Source organism: Sinocyclocheilus grahami, unplaced genomic scaffold, assembly GCF_001515645.1.
Source record: "Sinocyclocheilus grahami isolate Dianchi unplaced genomic scaffold, SAMN03320097.WGS_v1.1 scaffold272.1, whole genome shotgun sequence".
NCBI lineage: Eukaryota > Metazoa > Chordata > Actinopteri > Cypriniformes > Cyprinidae > Sinocyclocheilus > Sinocyclocheilus grahami.
In genome coordinates this window covers 978,622-996,161 of record NW_015505451.1, presented here as the reverse complement: position 1 = coordinate 996,161, position 17,540 = coordinate 978,622, and the positions used below count along the sequence as shown (strand labels likewise).

General features: G+C 33.4%; 1 protein-coding gene across 1 annotated transcript in view; it reads left to right on the top strand.

Annotated features, from left to right (window-relative positions):
• prkcz (protein kinase C, zeta) overlaps positions 1-17,540 on the top strand; it is a 71,101-nt gene that overhangs the window by 28,876 nt on the left and 24,685 nt on the right. The window contains exons 3-8 of the mRNA XM_016291513.1: positions 2,145-2,276; positions 4,655-4,751; positions 6,125-6,183; positions 6,311-6,499; positions 12,596-12,693; positions 12,935-13,021. Coding sequence (XP_016146999.1) covers positions 2,145-2,276; positions 4,655-4,751; positions 6,125-6,183; positions 6,311-6,499; positions 12,596-12,693; positions 12,935-13,021 — 662 coding nt within the window. The remainder of the gene's footprint in view (positions 1-2,144; positions 2,277-4,654; positions 4,752-6,124; positions 6,184-6,310; positions 6,500-12,595; positions 12,694-12,934; positions 13,022-17,540) is intronic.

Sequence of the window (17,540 nt, the reverse complement as noted above, 5' to 3'; positions counted from 1 at the left end):
TTTAGCTTTTTTTTTTTTTGTATATATATATATATATATATATATATATATATATATATATATATATATATATATATAGTTGACTATATAGTTCTAGTTATTAAATAACATTTATGTTGCCACTGAAAAGTTATTAAATTGTGTAAACAACAAAAATGTTGTTGTTTCTTTTTCTGATTATGATTAAGTATTTATCTTTTCAAACGCTAAAATAATGATTAATTTAGCCATTAAGAAACCAGAATATTTACAATTCTTTACTCTTCACATTCCTAATCATAAGGAACATGTTTATTTATTTTCCAGCTTCAAGCTTTAGATATAATGTGTGCTACTTTCGAGCCCTGATTTCTCAGTGTTTAACCCCAGTTACATAAATTGAGCACCTGATGGAAAGCGGCAAGAAAATGTAGGCCATTCGTCAGGGCTGGGGGCTTCAGAGATATGGAGAAATCACTGCAGCAGGTGAACATCTCCTTAGATGGTGAGCAAGTGCTGTCTAAAAACTCACCAGCAGCACAGGGATCATGACATGCTCACAGAGCTGTGAAATAGAGTCAGGGAACATGGAGGAAACGTCAAGCACTGACAAGAAGAGCATCTTGTGAGAAGAGTCCGTCTCTGAGGGTTTGTTGAAGGTCTGTTAAACAGATGATGCTCAGCTATCTGCTATGACAGAGAGGGGAAACTGTTAGAGGAAGTGCATGTCTGATAATGAAAGATTAGCATATTTTAATAAGATTATGCTACATGATGCACCAAAGTCCTGCTGTTAGAGGGCCCCCTGGTGGACAACTTGACTGAAGTCTTCTGCTTGGTTTGTAATGTGATCTTTTTGCATCTCTCTCGGTCTTGCCCATGTTGCTGTATTTATTTTGCTGATGATTCCACAGTTTTGACCAGAATTATTTTCTATATTTCTTTCATGCATTCATGTAGCTTTTTTTTACTGTGGACAGATGGAGAACCTCACAACGAACTGTGCTTAGGATATTTTCATTTATTTATGACTCACAGAGTGTGTGTGTGAGAGCAGGTGTGTGTGTGTGTGCGTTCGAAACCTTAATGTTGGTTACAGCGCTGTCAGCAGAGTCCTCTGACTGTGCCTGGATTTTAAACAAAATCTGTTGAAAGCATTAGCTAGGCCTTAAGTATGTACAGGTGCTGAGTGTGTGTTAGCGTTACACAGATAGCTTGGAATTTTAGCAACACATATAATGTAAGAATAGTACATTAAGTATGATGCATGATATTTATCAAGCCAGGGTTCCTGTCAAAAATGGTTAATATTTATTTATTTTTTCCTTACATTTTAAATGCTTATTTAATTTTATTTATACAATTATTATTTAATTGTATTTATTTAAATTTTATTTTATTTTATTTGCCGTTCAAATGTTTGAGGTTGGTATGATTTTTCTTGTGTCTCTGAGATGTTAATATTTACATTTCTTATTGTGCTTAAGTCTGCATTGATTTGAGCAAAAAATACAGTATAAACGGTAATATTATGAAATATTTTTACCATGTAAAATATTCTATTTTAATATAATTTATTCCTTTGATGGCAAAGCTGAATTTTCAGCAGCAATTCCTCCAGTCTTCAGTGTCACGCGATCCTTCAGAAATCATAATAATATGCTGATTTGATGAAACATTTCTAATTGTTATCAATGTTTAAAATAGTTGTACTACTTTATATGTTTGTGAAAACAATTATACATCTTTTATCGGGATTCATTGATGAATAGAAATAAAAAAAACAGCATTTATACTTTTAAAACATTATAAATGTCTTTACTGTCACTTTTGATCAATTTAATGCATACTTCCTAAATTAAAGTATTTATTTCTTTAATAAAAAAACCCGCTTACTAACCCCCAAATTTTGAACGGTAGTGCATTTTTAAATTAATTACATTTTTTTTACGTATTTACATGATTTCATTTCTAGTTTTGTGCTTGTTTTGAATCCAGAATGCATTACTCAGCTGATGTGTGCTATCTGCTCATGTGATATCTGTAGGACATCCCTTTTTTCTTTCGTAGTTTGTTGATTTACTCATTCATTGAAGTGTTTCATTTTGCTAAATGGATCATAGATAAGTCTAACGTCAGTAATCATGTCTGTCTGTGTCTCTCAGAAAGCGTACTGTGGCCACTGCAGCGAGAGGATATGGGGACTGGGGCGTCAGGGCTACAAGTGTATCAACTGCAAGCTACTGGTCCATAAACGCTGTCACAAGCTCGTCCCACTGACCTGTCAAAGGCATATGGTGAGTCTTTCAGTCAGCTCGAAATATATTCATCATCTGTCTGTTGTGACTGAGATTCTGAAATCAAAGTCACCCCATAGACTTGAAAGCATATGCTTTTAAAAACTGAACTTAGAAAATAATTTGTCATTTCATTCAAATGAGCTCGTTGTTTTTGTTTTCTTCTTGTTTTTGAGCCGTTAAGACTGTTTTCCTCTCTTCTCACTTCTCAAGAGTGTTGTTGGGGTTTCTAACAATGTTTCAGAGATCGACCTTGTGAAATCTGTCAGATGATAACAGTGTCTTGTCAGTACTGAATTGACCTGATTCTGAGCTAACACAGAATGTTGAAATCACAGACTGGAAACTGTCACATTGAAACATCCTCAGTGCACTATAGTTTCTCCAGTTGTTTCATATGTCAGAAATTCAATATTCAGCAATGCACTTCTGGTTTATTAACATGACAGAAGACATCAGACCTCAGATTTCCTACAGTACCTCAGGTTTTCTTCTAACAGATTCCAAAGCTGATAAGCTTTATTCATTTTGACTTTATCCTCATTTTGTGAAGCAATTCTGTCATTCTCCTGCTGGCTACGTCTTTTCATTGTAGATCTTTTTGTCTATCTCACTTTCTCACAAGTGTTTGTCCTCATTTTGTAGTTATGCATTTATGGTCTTGAATATTTATATCTAAGAATACTTAGCTATAACTGACTCCCATATCTTCAGAGAGGCACACATTGTACACATTATATAGAAATGATATAGTATTATAGTGTTAGTAGTGCCACTATGGCCAGATAATACTGAAATACTCTTCTTAGATTTGTTTGTTTGTTTTTTTATTTATAACCTTTTTTTAAAAATTGTCTTTAGCACTAGACTTGGAAACAATATTTTATTATATTAAATTGATATATTAATAATATGTTAATAGTAATATTATTGTTATATAGCTATATATTATATTAATTTATAACTATATATTATAATAATTAATTATGTTATGTTCATAATGTGATTAGTATAATAAGTAAAATAAAGTTTCTGAAGCATCTCAAAATATGACATTTTGTTATTTTTTTTATAATTATTTTTGTTATTTTATGTTATATATATTATTATAATTAATTATTTTAATATATTCATAATGTGATTATTATTATAATATTTGTTTTGTGTGGTCAAGAAAGTTTGAAAAGTTTCAGAAGCATTTCCAAATATGACATTTTGTTATTTTTTTAAATTATTTTTTGTTATTTTCAATAATTATTATTATCATTGTTTTATAATTAATAAGTCACATTATACACATTATATAGAAATGTTATAGTATTATAGTATATATTATAGTGTATATATTGATGTATTAATAATCTGTTAATAGTAATATTATTGTTATTTTTAATTATTATTATTATATAGCTATATATTATATTATTGTATTACTATATATTATAATAATTCATTATTTTAATATATTCATAATGTGATTATTATAATAATATTTTTTTGTGTGTGGTCAAGAAAGTTTGAAAAGTTTCAGAAGCATTTCAAAATATGACATTTTGTGAAATAGTGTATTCAGTGGGAAGTAATGTAATAATTTTATCCACTGATATTTAATTGGATTGTGGAAAGCAAACTGTGATATCTGTGGTTAATGTACTTTTTTCCTGTGGTGTTAGTTACATCAACAGATAAGAAAAGTCATTTCAAAGGTAGTGAAACTTATTACATTTTGATGAACGATTATGAAAATAAACAAATTTTCTTTAGAAAAATTATCATGCATAAGAGACCTTTATTAAGAAGGTAAATAGGGTCAGTTTTGATTTGGGCATGTATTTTTAATTATTATTATTATATAGCTATATATTATATTAGTGTATTACTATATATTATAATAATTCATTATTTTAATATATTCATAATGTGATTATTATAATAATATTTTTTTGTGTGTGGTCAAGAAAGTTTGAAAAGTTTCAGAAGCATTTCAAAATATGACATTTTGTGAAATAGTGTATTCAGTGGGAAGTAATGTAATAATTTTATCCACTGATATTTAATTGGATTGTGGAAAGCAAACTGTGATATCTGTGGTTAATGTACTTTTTTCCTGTGGTGTTAGTCACATCAACAGATAAGAAAAGTCATTTCAAAGGTAGTGAAACTTATTACATTTTGATGAACGATTATGAAAATAAACAATTTTTCTTTAGAAAAATGATCTTGCATAAGAGACCTTTATTAAGAAGGTAAATAGGGTCAGTTTTGATTTGGGCATGTTTGGGTAACTAAGTGAAATATTTATTTAGAACCCCCAAAGAGGAGAGCGAAAAAAGCACATTGAACAATAGCTTGCCTGTATCATCTCTGTTTTTCTGCAGGATCCAGTCATGCCATCACAGGAGCCGTTGGTAGACCATGATAAAAGTGGAGAGGAAGTGGAGCTCCCCCCTGAGGACCCTGAGGAAACAGACGCAAGTAGGTCTCCATCTCCACTGTGTGTGTTTAAAAGCTGTTTTTGTATGGGTATTAGGGTCATTCTGTCCTCTATCTGTCAGAGGGCACTGCTGACTGTGGAAGGATACTGTAGTACATCAGGTGTGAGTAATGTAACATTGACCCAGTTGAGAGAGAAAGACATGCTCATCCTTCTGAGACAGTCCAGTCTGTGGCTCCCTCTGCTGGGGTCTGATAGCATTACACATTTCTCTTAAAGTGCACCTATTATGGGTAATGAAAGGTTCATAGTTTGGTTTTGGGAGTCCCCAACAACAGGTTGACATGCATGCAAGGTCAAAAAACACTTTAATTGTCTTATAATATGCATTTATTTTTACCTTACTTGCTCAACAACTCCCAAACGATTCGCTCAACGATGAATTTTTCCAACCCCTCCTTTTCATGATGCTAATGGTCTCATTTTCATTTCTATATCATACAAAAGCGGTATCTAGTGGCAAAAAATTTTCATTTTCATTCAGACCAACGACCAACAAGTGAGCGGGCAATATGCTAATGTTTCATGTTGATGTCAACATGAAACGGCTTGAGATTAGTTTTAAAAAGGACTAGTTTCAATGATTCAGAGTCGACTCTTTCTTTTGAGAGACTTCTCTTTCTTTATACACGGTGCACTTTCAGATTTAAAACTTTTCAGGATGTTTTCATTCACTTAGAGCTGTGTTACACACTGCATGAAAGGTAATTTAAAAAAATCCCTAATAGGGGCACTTTAAGCTGGGGACACACTACTACACAACTAGCTGAAACATTCTAAGACTGAACTCAACACACTTTAGTGATTTGTGGAAGCAAATTGTTCTTTTGAATTGATTATTTGTAATGATTTAATTGAACTGATTTCAAAGCATTTGAACTTAGTTTGAGGGTTAACCTGTGTGGTAGGTGACATTTCAAAACAATGTACATTGTGTAAAAATGACTTCCGGGAATATTTCTGAGTGATGCATCAAACTAATTAATAATTATTCTTTTTTTTACTGTTGTGGAAGAATGTTTTTTTCAATGTTATTTATACTTTCTCCTGTCCTCTCTTAATTATAATAATAATAATAACAACCATTTAGCAACCATCTAAATGGACAAATTCATTTCTCTAATCCTAATATGTAAATGTAATATTTTATTATTATTATTATTATTGCTGATAATTATTTGTTCTGGGTGATACATCAAACTAACTTATCCCAATACAACTGCTGTTACACTTAAAGGGAAATAATGTGAATATTTTCAACTTTCAATGTTAAAATACTTTCTCCTATCCTCTCTTCTAATTTGTAGATAAAATATATTAGGAATAATAAAAACTCTCTTTCTCTGTCTCTCTGTTCCAGTCTCTTTTTTAGCACACAACCGGAAAGTGGAGAAAGCTGAAGATGACGCAGAGGTAAGATCCACAGGTTCTCATTTAATAATAATCATGTACAAATGCTCTTATTCACATTCTTCATATCCATACAGTTTATACAGGAAGTCAGGAACACATGTAACATGAAACGACTGTGTGCACACAGGATCTGAAGGCAGTGGTGGATGGTATCGAGGGGATTCAGATCTCTCAGGGGCTCGGTCTGGGGGACTTTGACCTGATCCGGGTCATTGGGAGGGGCAGTTATGCTAAGGTGCTGCTGGTCCGACTCAAGAAGAACGAACAGATTTACGCCATGAAGGTGGTGAAGAAAGAGCTGGTCCATGATGATGAGGTAACGGACTGTTGTCATGGTGATAATGCTTGAGGGTGGAGCTGTTTCAGTTTCATCACAATTATGCTTTATAGGTTTAACTGAATCCTGTTTAGGTATATGTAGCAATTTTTTCTGTTTGTCAAATATGGCAAAAATGAGATAGGAGATGATATTGTATGCAATTCGTTTGCTGTGATGCCATTTGTTTGTTTGTGTGGCTAAAAACATGGTGTATGTACAGATCTGTGAAAATACAGAAAGTTGATTATAGTTTGGAAGTGTGAGTGTAATAGTCACCTGTAGATGGTGCTGTGGGATTGTGCTCCTTTCAAATAGCTAACTCCTCATTCTTACTAAAGATGAAGACACTTTGGTCACTGTTTAGCAAACTCTTTGCCCTTGCATTATATATTTTTCCATTTCTCTTGTGTCCTCATAACAATTTTAGGAGCCAAATGAAGCCCAAAATCATTTGTATTAATGTTTTCCTGAGCATGGCATTGAAGAAAAACATCAACCATCAGAAAAAGACAAACATCTGCAGATAATAATAGAAGTAAATTAATCATTTTGGAGCGATGGCCAATTGATAGATGGAGTTGTAGATGCAGAATACACAGATTGCTTTTTAGGAGAACTTTTAAAACCGTCATAAGAGTTCAATTACTCACTTTGTCAATATAATTTTCATGCATCGGTCTGTTTTAAAAACAGCCTGGTTAACGGCCACATTCAAACTGTCAAAGTAAAGATTTTTTTTTAAATTTTTTTTTTAGGTTCTTGCTTAATAATTTCCCTTGGAAAAACTGAACGAAAGAAAAACATCAACCATCAGAAAAAGACAAACATCTGCAGATAATAATAGAAGTAAATTAATCATTTTGGAGCGATGGCCAATTGATAGATGGAGTTGTAGATGCAGAATACACAGATTGCTTTTTAGGAGAACTTTTAAAACCGTCATAAGAGTTAAATTACTCACTTTGTCAATATAATTTTCATGCATCGGTCTGTTTTAAAAACAGCCTGGTTAACGGCCACATTCAAACTGTCAAAGTAAAGATTTTATTTATTTATATATTTTTTTAGGTTCTTGCTTAATAATTTCCCTTGGAAAAACTGAACGAACTAAATAATATATACACACAGTCATGTGAAAAGTTAGGACACCCTATTGAATTCCATGGTTTTCTGTATCAGGACATAATAACAAATATCTGGTCCTTGGCAGGTATTAAAATTTGGAAAATAAAACCTCAGATGAACAACATCACACTTTGTCATTATTTATTGAACAAAAATAAAGCCAAGATGGAAAATCCACTAGGGACAAAGTTAGTACATCCTATGATTCGGTTGCCTATAGATCCACTTTTAGCAGTAACTTGAAGTATTAGTTTTCTGTATGACTTTATCTGTCCCTCACATTGTTCTGGAGGAATTTTTGCCCCCTCTTTTTTTTTTTTTTTACAACGTTGCTCCAGTTTATTGAGGGTTTGTGGGCAATTGTTTATGCACTGCTCTCGCCACAGCATTTCAAGTCTGGGTGAGGTCTGGACTTTGACTGGACTGTTGCTACACCTTGATTTTTTTCTTTTCAGCCGTTCTGTTGTAGATTTGCTGGTGTGCTTGGGATCACTATCCATGACCCAATTTCGGCCCAACTTTAGCTGTCAGATGGATGGCCTCACATTTGACTCTAGAATACTTTGATATACAGAGGAGCTCATGATCAACTCAATGAGGCGTCCAGGTCCTGTGGCTACAAAATCATCAGCCCTCCACCAGCATGTTTGTACATTGTTCTGGAGGAATTTTTGCCCACTCTTTTTTTTTTTTTTTTTTACAACGTTGCTCCAGTTTATTGAGGTTTGTGGGCAATTGTTTATGCACTGCTCTCGCCACAGCATTTCAAGTCTGGATGAGGTCTGGACTTTGACTGGACTGTTGCTACACCTAGATTTTTTTCTTTTCAGCCGTTCTGTTGTAGAGTTGCTGGTGTGCTTGGGATCACTATCCATGACCCAATTTCGGCCCAACTTTAGCTGTCAGATGGATGGCCTCACATTTGACACTAGAATACTTTGATATACAGAGGAGCTCATGATCAACTCAATGAGGCGTCCAGGTCCTGTGGCTACAAAATCATCAGCCCTCCACCAGCATATGTGACTTTTGATATGAGGTGTTTGTGCTGATATGCTCTTTAGGATTTCACCAAACATGGTGCTGTGCATTATGGCCAAACATCTCCACTTTGGTCTCATCTGTTCAAAGGACATTGTTCTAGAAGTCTTATGGTTTGTTCAGATACAGCTTTACAAACCTAAACCGTGCTGCCATTTTTTTTTTTTAGATAGAAGAGGCTTCCAAACATGCCATACTTTATCCCATATTTTTCTAATTGTACTGTCATGAACTTTATAATTTAACATGTTAACATGAGGCCTGTAGAGTCTGCGGTGAAGTTCTTGGGCTGCCTGCCATTTTTCTGAGCGTTACACTGTCTGATCTTGGGGTGCATTTGCTGGGATGTCCACTCCTGGGTGGATTGGTGTCTCTTTTGAATGTCTTCCACTTCCTCACTGTAGAATGATGGACTTCAAATTTTTGGGAAATGGCTGTAGTACTCTTCCCAGACTGATGGATTTACAGTAGGGGTGTCCTAACTTTGTCACACATGGATTTTTCACTTTGGCTTTATTTTTGTTCAATAAATAATGACACAGTGCAATATGTCATGTGTTGTCATTCTTCTGAGGTTTTATTTTCTAAATTTTAAGACCTTCCAAGGACCAGATATTTAATACAAATGCAAAAGTTTGGGGTCAGAAAGCTTTTTTTTTTTTTTTTTCTTCTCCAAAAGAAATTAATACATACTGTTTATTGAGCAAGGACACATTAAATTGATCAAAAGTGACAGTAAAGATATTTATAATGTAACAGACGATTTCAATTTCAAATAAATGTTGTTCTTTTGAACTTTATATTTATCAATGAATCCTGCAAAAATGCATCACAGTTTCTATAAAAATATTAAGCACCACAGCTGTTTTCTGATGTTTTCTTGAGCACCAAATCATTATATTAGAAGGATTTCTGAAGGATCATGTGATGCTGAAGACTGGAGTAATGGCTGCTGAAAATTCAACTTTGCAATTTACAGTTATTTTAAATTGTAATGATATTAGAAAGTATTACTGTTCTTACTATATTTTTGATCAAATAAATGCAGCCATGGTCATCATGAGAGACCCCAAACCTTTGAACGATAGTGTATTTATTGCAGTGAGATTTTAATTTATGATAAAGCACTAATACAACATTAAAAGTCATTATTGTGTTATCTTTTGGTTGTCAACTCAAAGACAAACCGAGTTTCTATGCGATTTCAATTTCAAATAAATGTTGTTCTTTTGAACTTTATATTTATCAATGAATCCTGCAAAAATCCTTACTATATTTTTGATCAAATAAATGCAGCCATGGTCATCATGAGAGACCCCAAACCTTTGAACGATAGTGTATTTATTGCAGTGAGATTTGAATTTATGATAAAGCACTAATACAACATTAAAAGTCATTATTGTGTTATCTTTTGGTTGTCAACTCAAAGACAAACCGAGTTTCTATGCACGGTAGCATTGGCCATATCTCTTTCTTCCCTTCTCACTCTCAGTAAGGAAACCTGATATGTGTGAACAGGCATCAAATAGAAAGACAAAGCAAACTCCACAGCTATTCATCACAAAGTAAACTCTGTACAGTCAAAGCTATTGTGTCTTTGTAAACTTGGCTCGCTCAGGAACATAAAGCCACATGGCTGTCAGCTAACACACATGAATGAAGTTCATGAAGAGCAGAGGTCCTTCCAGAATGACAGAGACATGCAGTTGACCTCTGAATAAGCACAAACAATATAATGGCTTCCTGGAAAGCAGTTTCTTCAAGGAATGTGTTCTCCATCTGTTTTACTGTACTGTACATGTGTGTTCTGTGTATGTTTGTTGTGCACTCACCATTCCCACTCATTAAGGTTTAATGAACCTAAACATTTAATGATGCATTCAATTTGGCATTTTATGCAACAAATTGCAGTTTGACATGCTGTATTTAAACAACAAGGTACAAAACGCCCTTATCGTTTATCCCTTCCATAAAATGGTTACAACTTAAATAAAATGCTACTTAAGTATTGAGATATTTAATATTTAATATAAAAAAAATTAAATAGGACACTTTTTATCTTCACTTATATATATTTTTTTTATTTGTGTGGAGACTGTGCAGCGATATACACCTTAACTATTAGTCCAAATGAGCCATTTTATAGTTCATCTAAAATAATTTAAGACAACACTTTAAAAAAAAAAAACCTTGCCTGATTATCATATGCATTTATGCGCCTCATATGCATCAAGAGAGAACGATTTGAGCATGAATAAACTGCAGACTGTTAAAGTGGTTAAAAATTATGCTGGAAAACTTAAAAGAAATGCTGACTAGTCACAGCACCTAAAATATACACGTTCCCTTTATAGATTCATATTCAATTTAGCTTCAAATCCTGATGATGAATTAATAAATGCCCATGCTATTTGTCTACAACAGTCAGGTTTATTATAGTTAACTAAAATTTAAAAGTTTCTTGAAATTAAATAAACGTTAAATAAAATAAAATAAAATACAAAAAAAGAAACATTTTATTTCAGCTTGTTGTAAAGACAACATTTCTCTTTTTTAAAAAATTTAGTTTAACCTGGTGTACTAAAAATGTTTAAAATAATAATAAAAATTACAAAAACAAAATGACTAAAACTCCAACTAAAATAAAATGAAACGGGATAATATAAAAGTTAAAACTAATCTAATGAAGTATCTCACTGATAGTAAAATGACACATTTTCTTTCATTCCAAATACTGGACACATATGTTAGACGTTTGAGGTCAGCAATTAACTGTTATTAGACAAGACAAATTGTTCGGCTTATAGCAGAACGATTGAGTATTCCACTGGTAGGGGGAGGACAACTAGGAAGGAAAGAAACATAGAGAAACATAGGAAGAGAGAAAATAATATTTAAAGAATCATCTGTTTCTCTTCATTTCTTTATGCTGAGACTGCTTTCCTGTAATCTGCTTTCTACTCATCCAGGAAATTAAATTGCTCTGGTTTTGGAAATCAGGCTGTGTGTGTGTGTGTGTGTGTGTGTGTGTGTGTGAGGGTCAAGTTTTGCCTGCATCGTGGAGCTGAATGTCCCATGAGGAAAACAACTTAATAAACACGCTAATTAAAATCTAAAAACCCATAAAGGTTTATGTAAGTGTCAAGCCTAAGGTCAGACGATAGAAAACATCATTAGCTCGATTTAAAAACAATATTCGCCAATGGAAAGTTCCAGACATGATAGAAAAACAAGCGTGTTTGTTTGGGCTGAGATCTGTCATTTCACCCTTAGCCTCCAAAAAGATGTTCAGTGTCATTTTTCAGCTTTAGTTCTTGGGTAAGAGACGTTCTCTTGAATTCTTTGAGCTGATTGTAAGTGTTGCTTAATGTTAAAGTGTTGACAGAACAAAAATACTTGACTTTATCAACACATCTCTGGGCCGTGTCTTCACACCCAGAGACAATCTCAATACAGATGTTTTGTAACATCCTGTCTGCACTGTTTTGTGAAATTAAAACTTCTGACAGATTAAAAAAAAAAAAGTGTTAGGTGTTTATTTGAAAGATGCTGTACATTATATACCTTTATTGACTGATCTTGTGATTTATTTACATGTCTGTTTCTCTTTTCTCTGTTCCTATCTGCACTGTACATGTCTTTTTAAAGAAGAAGAGAAAGGTGCTTTTCTTATTTAAAACATTTTTAATTCCGAGATTTGACTCCCCAAAGTGACAGCATGCAATAGTGCCAAGTGTTTTCCACTGTTAAACGATCAATAGATCAGGTTTTTCTCAGAAAACACCTACAATAGTCCCCCAATAGAGGCGGTGAGACATCATATCCTCTACTCTAGTTATTAGAAAGCAGTGAAACATCTTGCTGTCATGATCCTTTGCAGTTCTTTATTCATAAGTCATACATCTCTCTCTTTTTTTTTTGATGTAGGACATTGACTGGGTCCAGACAGAGAAACACGTCTTTGAACAAGCATCAACCAATCCATTCTTAGTGGGACTTCACTCTTGCTTTCAGACAGAGAGTCGGTAAGAGGAGAATGTATTTCATTTTTCAAACCACTTTTCAGTTGTACACTCAAAATAAGAAACCTTCGCCACAAGAAAAGCAACCATAAAAGTCTGATTTCGAGTTATGGAACAAGGTTGTCTCTTTCATGACTAAATGTGAAAGTAGCCATTATATCTCTCACATACAGCACATATGAAACAAAACTAAAATGAAAAAAAAAAACATAAGTTTATTGAGTGTCTCCTGTTCTTCGTTTAGGCTGTTTCTAGTGATCGAGTATGTGAATGGAGGAGATCTCATGTTCCATATGCAGAAGCAGCGGAAGCTTCCAGAGGAACATTCCAGGTGCGTGCAAATAAAAAAACTTAATTATTTATTTGATAGTTTTAATATGGTAGGTCATTTAAATTAGGCATCTTTTTATGTGAGATAGGATAGATTGATGGGTGATTGAACGGATGGAATGTGTGGATGAAGGAGAAAGGAACAAAGTGAAATACAGAATTACTTAAATTCTCAACTAGTGGGTTTCTAGCCCACCAAAAATGGGTTGAGACAGCAGGGGAAAAACAATCATAAATGCACATAATAAAATGCAACTCACCATATGTGACCCAGGACCACAAAACCAGTCTTAAGGTGCTGGGGTATATTTGTAGCAATAGCCAAAAATACATTGTATGGGTCAAAATTATTGACTTTTCTTTTATGCCAAAAATCATTAGGACATTAAGTAAAGATCATGTTCCATGAAGATATTTTGTAAATTTTCTACTGTAAATATATCAAAACGTAATTTTTGATTAGTAATATGCATTGCTAAGAAATTAATTTGGACTACTTTAAAGGCGTTTTTTTCAATATTTAGATTTTTTTGCTTCCTCAGATTACAGATTTTCAAATAGTTGTATCTCGGCCAAATATTGCCCTATCCTAACAAACCATACATCAATGGAAAGCTTATTTATTCATTATTTATCTCAGTTTCGAAAAATGGACCCTTATGACTGGTTTTGTGGTCCAGGGTCACATATAACCTAATAGTAAATAGCTGTGATGGCAAAATAAATGGACACTGCTCTTTTTAAAACTTTTTTTTTTCAGGGCAAAATACAATAAAAACAACAGCATTGTGAAATATTATTTCTAGTGCTGTCAGATCGATCAATTCAATTCAAGTTTATTTGTATAGCGCTTTTCACAATGCAAACCGTTGCAAAGCAGCTTTACAGAAATTTAAAGTTTCTACATTATATTTAGTAGTAGCTTATCAGTGGTTCTCAAATTGATCAAATCTCAAATTGATGTCTATATGGCAGAAATGTACAGTAAAAATCATGCAGTTAGTTAATGACATGTAATCAAACAGACGGTGAACACTATTAACAGCAATGATTTAGTACTGTCAAACGATTAATCGCGATTAATCACATCCAAAATAAAAGTTTTTATTTACATAATATATATGTATGCTGTTTATATTTATTATGTAGATATAAATGCACACACATGCATGTATATATTTCAGAAAAATGTTATGTTTATATATTAAATATATTTATTTGTAATATTAATTGTATGAATATAAACATAAACATGTAAATGCATGTAAATATTTTCAAAATATGTACTGTATGTGTGTATTTATATAATAAATATACACAGAACACACACATATATTATGCAAACAAAAACGTTTATTTTGTATGCGATTAATCGCGATTAATCGCTTGACTGCACTACAATGATTATATGTTGCGATCAAACTTATAGCAAAATTTGGTAGTTTTGTATGTTGTTTGAGGGTTGGCATCATCTGAGGTCCTCTGATGGGTTGGCATCATCTCTTCACAGGTCTTTGTAAGTTATGGATCCAGACTGAAGCTTGTGTAATTCCTAGTTACCACGGCATGCCAATCTGGCATCCTGTGAAACATGTTCGGAAATGTCACCTTTAATTTTTCCTACTTGGAACACCTTTTTTCTTTTCTTTTTTTTATATCTTTTCATCTTTGTAATCGCGATTAATCACATCCAAAATAAAAGTTTGTGTTTACATAATTTATTTTTTACATATGAATACATGTATATATTTATGAAATATTTATATGTATACATATATTCATTTTCACGTATGATTTATATAATATATAAATATATATTACATATATTTCTTAAATGTATACATGTATGTGTGTTTATTTATATATATATCTGGTGGAATGAGCTGCCCAACTCAATCCGAGCAGCTGAATCCTTAGCCATCTTTAAGAATCGGCTAAAAACACATCTCTTAGATCTTTATTTAACCCTCTAACTCTAGCACTTTCTATTCTAATTCTATTCTTTTAAAAAAAAATGCCCCTTTTAGATTTGCACTCTATTAATTTACTAACTGCTTGTTTTCATAAAAAAAACTAACACTAGCTTTTCTATTCTTTTTGTATTCTATCTATTTCTTTTCTTTTTATTTATTATACAATTAACAAAAGCAAAAAAGTCCTCTAACACTAGCTTGCTCTATTCTTTTTCTATTCTATCTGTTTTCTTTTTATTTATTATATAATTTAAAAAACCTGTGTTTGTACTACGTTAAGCTAACTGAGACTTGTTATAGCACTTGCATATCATTGCTCTTTTGTTGATTTTGATTGCTTCCATTATCCTCATTTGTAAGTCGCTTTGAATAATATTAATCGTGATTAATCGATTTGACAGCACTAACTGTTTTCTATTTTAATATGTTTAAAATATAATTTATTCCAGTGATGCAAAGCTGAATTTTCAGCATCATTACATCATTATCATTACTACAGTCTTTAGTGTCACGATCTTCAGAAATCATTGTAATAAGCTGATTTGCTGTTCAAGAAACATTTCTTATTATTATCAGTGTTGAAAACAGGTGTGCTGCTGAATACTTTTGTTTAGGATTCTTTGATGAATAGAACGTTCAAAAGAACAGCATTTTTTAAAATAGAAATCTTTTGTAACATTATAAAAATTTCACTGCCACATTTAATCAATTTAATGTGCCCTTGCTGAATAAAAAACTACATCTATTAAAATAAATAAATAGTTTGTTTCGTACGATTCTGTTTCACGTTTTTGTAAAAATTTGTTATTTATTTATTTTTATATAAATCATAAATTACTGTTGCTACTTGCTTCTAGTGAGCACAAGTATTAAGCCACGTTTATGGTGCCAGGCTCATGGCATTTGCCCTGGCACCTTCGCAGATGCCAGTCTTCAAAAAAACGTGACTCATCTGGGTAGTTTTATTAACTTAAAATCGTCCATCATAATGTTTGAACCAAACCCGCACCTTTATTTGAATGCAGATCTCATACACTTCTGCTAGGCTATATTACTCTGTCTATGAGGCAGGACGGTCTGATAGATGATGACTCCTCCTCACTGAATCCTGTTACAGCGACTGATCAGAGCGCTTCTGTAATGCCCCCTTTCACACGTCTGATAAACTGAGATCAAACACGGGCTAATTAGGTGAGTCAAGCGCACCCCGACCAGTTCCATCAATATGCGTCCTGCACACCACACATATGCAAATACACATGCTAATTACGGCTAATGAGCCAAAATATTCATGAGTTGCTCCTAAAGGTCTTATGAGCCCTTGCTGCGTGCCGACATGAAGCGAACACTGCAGAATGCCAGTTGCGAAACCTGATCGGAAATGTCACTGTTAATTTTTCCTACTTTGAACACCTTTCTTTTTATCTTTGTTTTTTCTAACTTTAGACAGGCAAATGCTGACAGTTGGAAGCACAGCTCCCGCTTGGGGAAATCTGGAAAAATTGTTTATATACATATTTATCTAATGTGCTGTGTTGTTTTCACATATATATTGACTTTTCTGCATATTGACAGTTGCTTGGTTTCCTTGATTGCATCATTGTGCGGAGTAGCCCCGCCCACTGTGAAATCTCATTGGTCCACAATTCCACTCCTCTTAACTGAACACTAAACTTAAAAAGTTCTGATTGGGTCTGTTTATATCACGCCGGTTCACTGTTTTCGTTAGTGTACAATGCTAATTTCATCTAATTGCTTGTAACTGGACACTTGTCACATCGCTAATGGTCAGGACCGATTATTATACAGTACATCAATAGTTAAATGCTTGATTTTGATTGGTTGACACATGGTGCCAAAATGTAGATAAACTCCTGTTCAGAAGTTGGTTGTTTGTTTGTTTGGTTTTCTGCATGGACACATTAAATTAATCAAAAGTGACCGTAAAGACATTTATAATTTTATAAAATATTTCTATTTCTAATAAATTATTGTACATTATCCAGCACAACTGTTTTAACATTGAAAATAATAGGCAATATCCAGGGCCGCATTAACCATTGGGCTAGGCAGGGCTGAAGCCCCGGGGGCCCGGACAAAGAGGGGGCTCGTGATTGGCTGTGGAGTAGATTGACTGGTCATCAGTAGAGCCGATTGCCAAAGCCCCTCCCCTCACTTATTAGTGCTATTATTTAGTGGAGCTTTTCCATATATTCCATGCATTATCTTTAGAGATTAAAACATCACGTTTGAATTTGGTTTACTAATCAAATGCATTTATTCTATATTTTTACTTTTGAACGACCCCTGGACCACGTATCAATCAGGTGATCGCTGCAATGTCCGCATTCACCTCTCTTCACTTTGTTCTGGCATAATCTGAAAATGGTCATGCAAAGAACAATCTTCGATAAGTAAAAATGTAAACTCTTCTAAAAAGAAAGTGAGTGAGGGGCTATTCTAAAAAAAAAATGAAGACAGAGGGGAAAACATGAGTAATGCGCGCATTAAGAGAGAAGGGTATAACTGCAGCCCGGAGATCTCCAA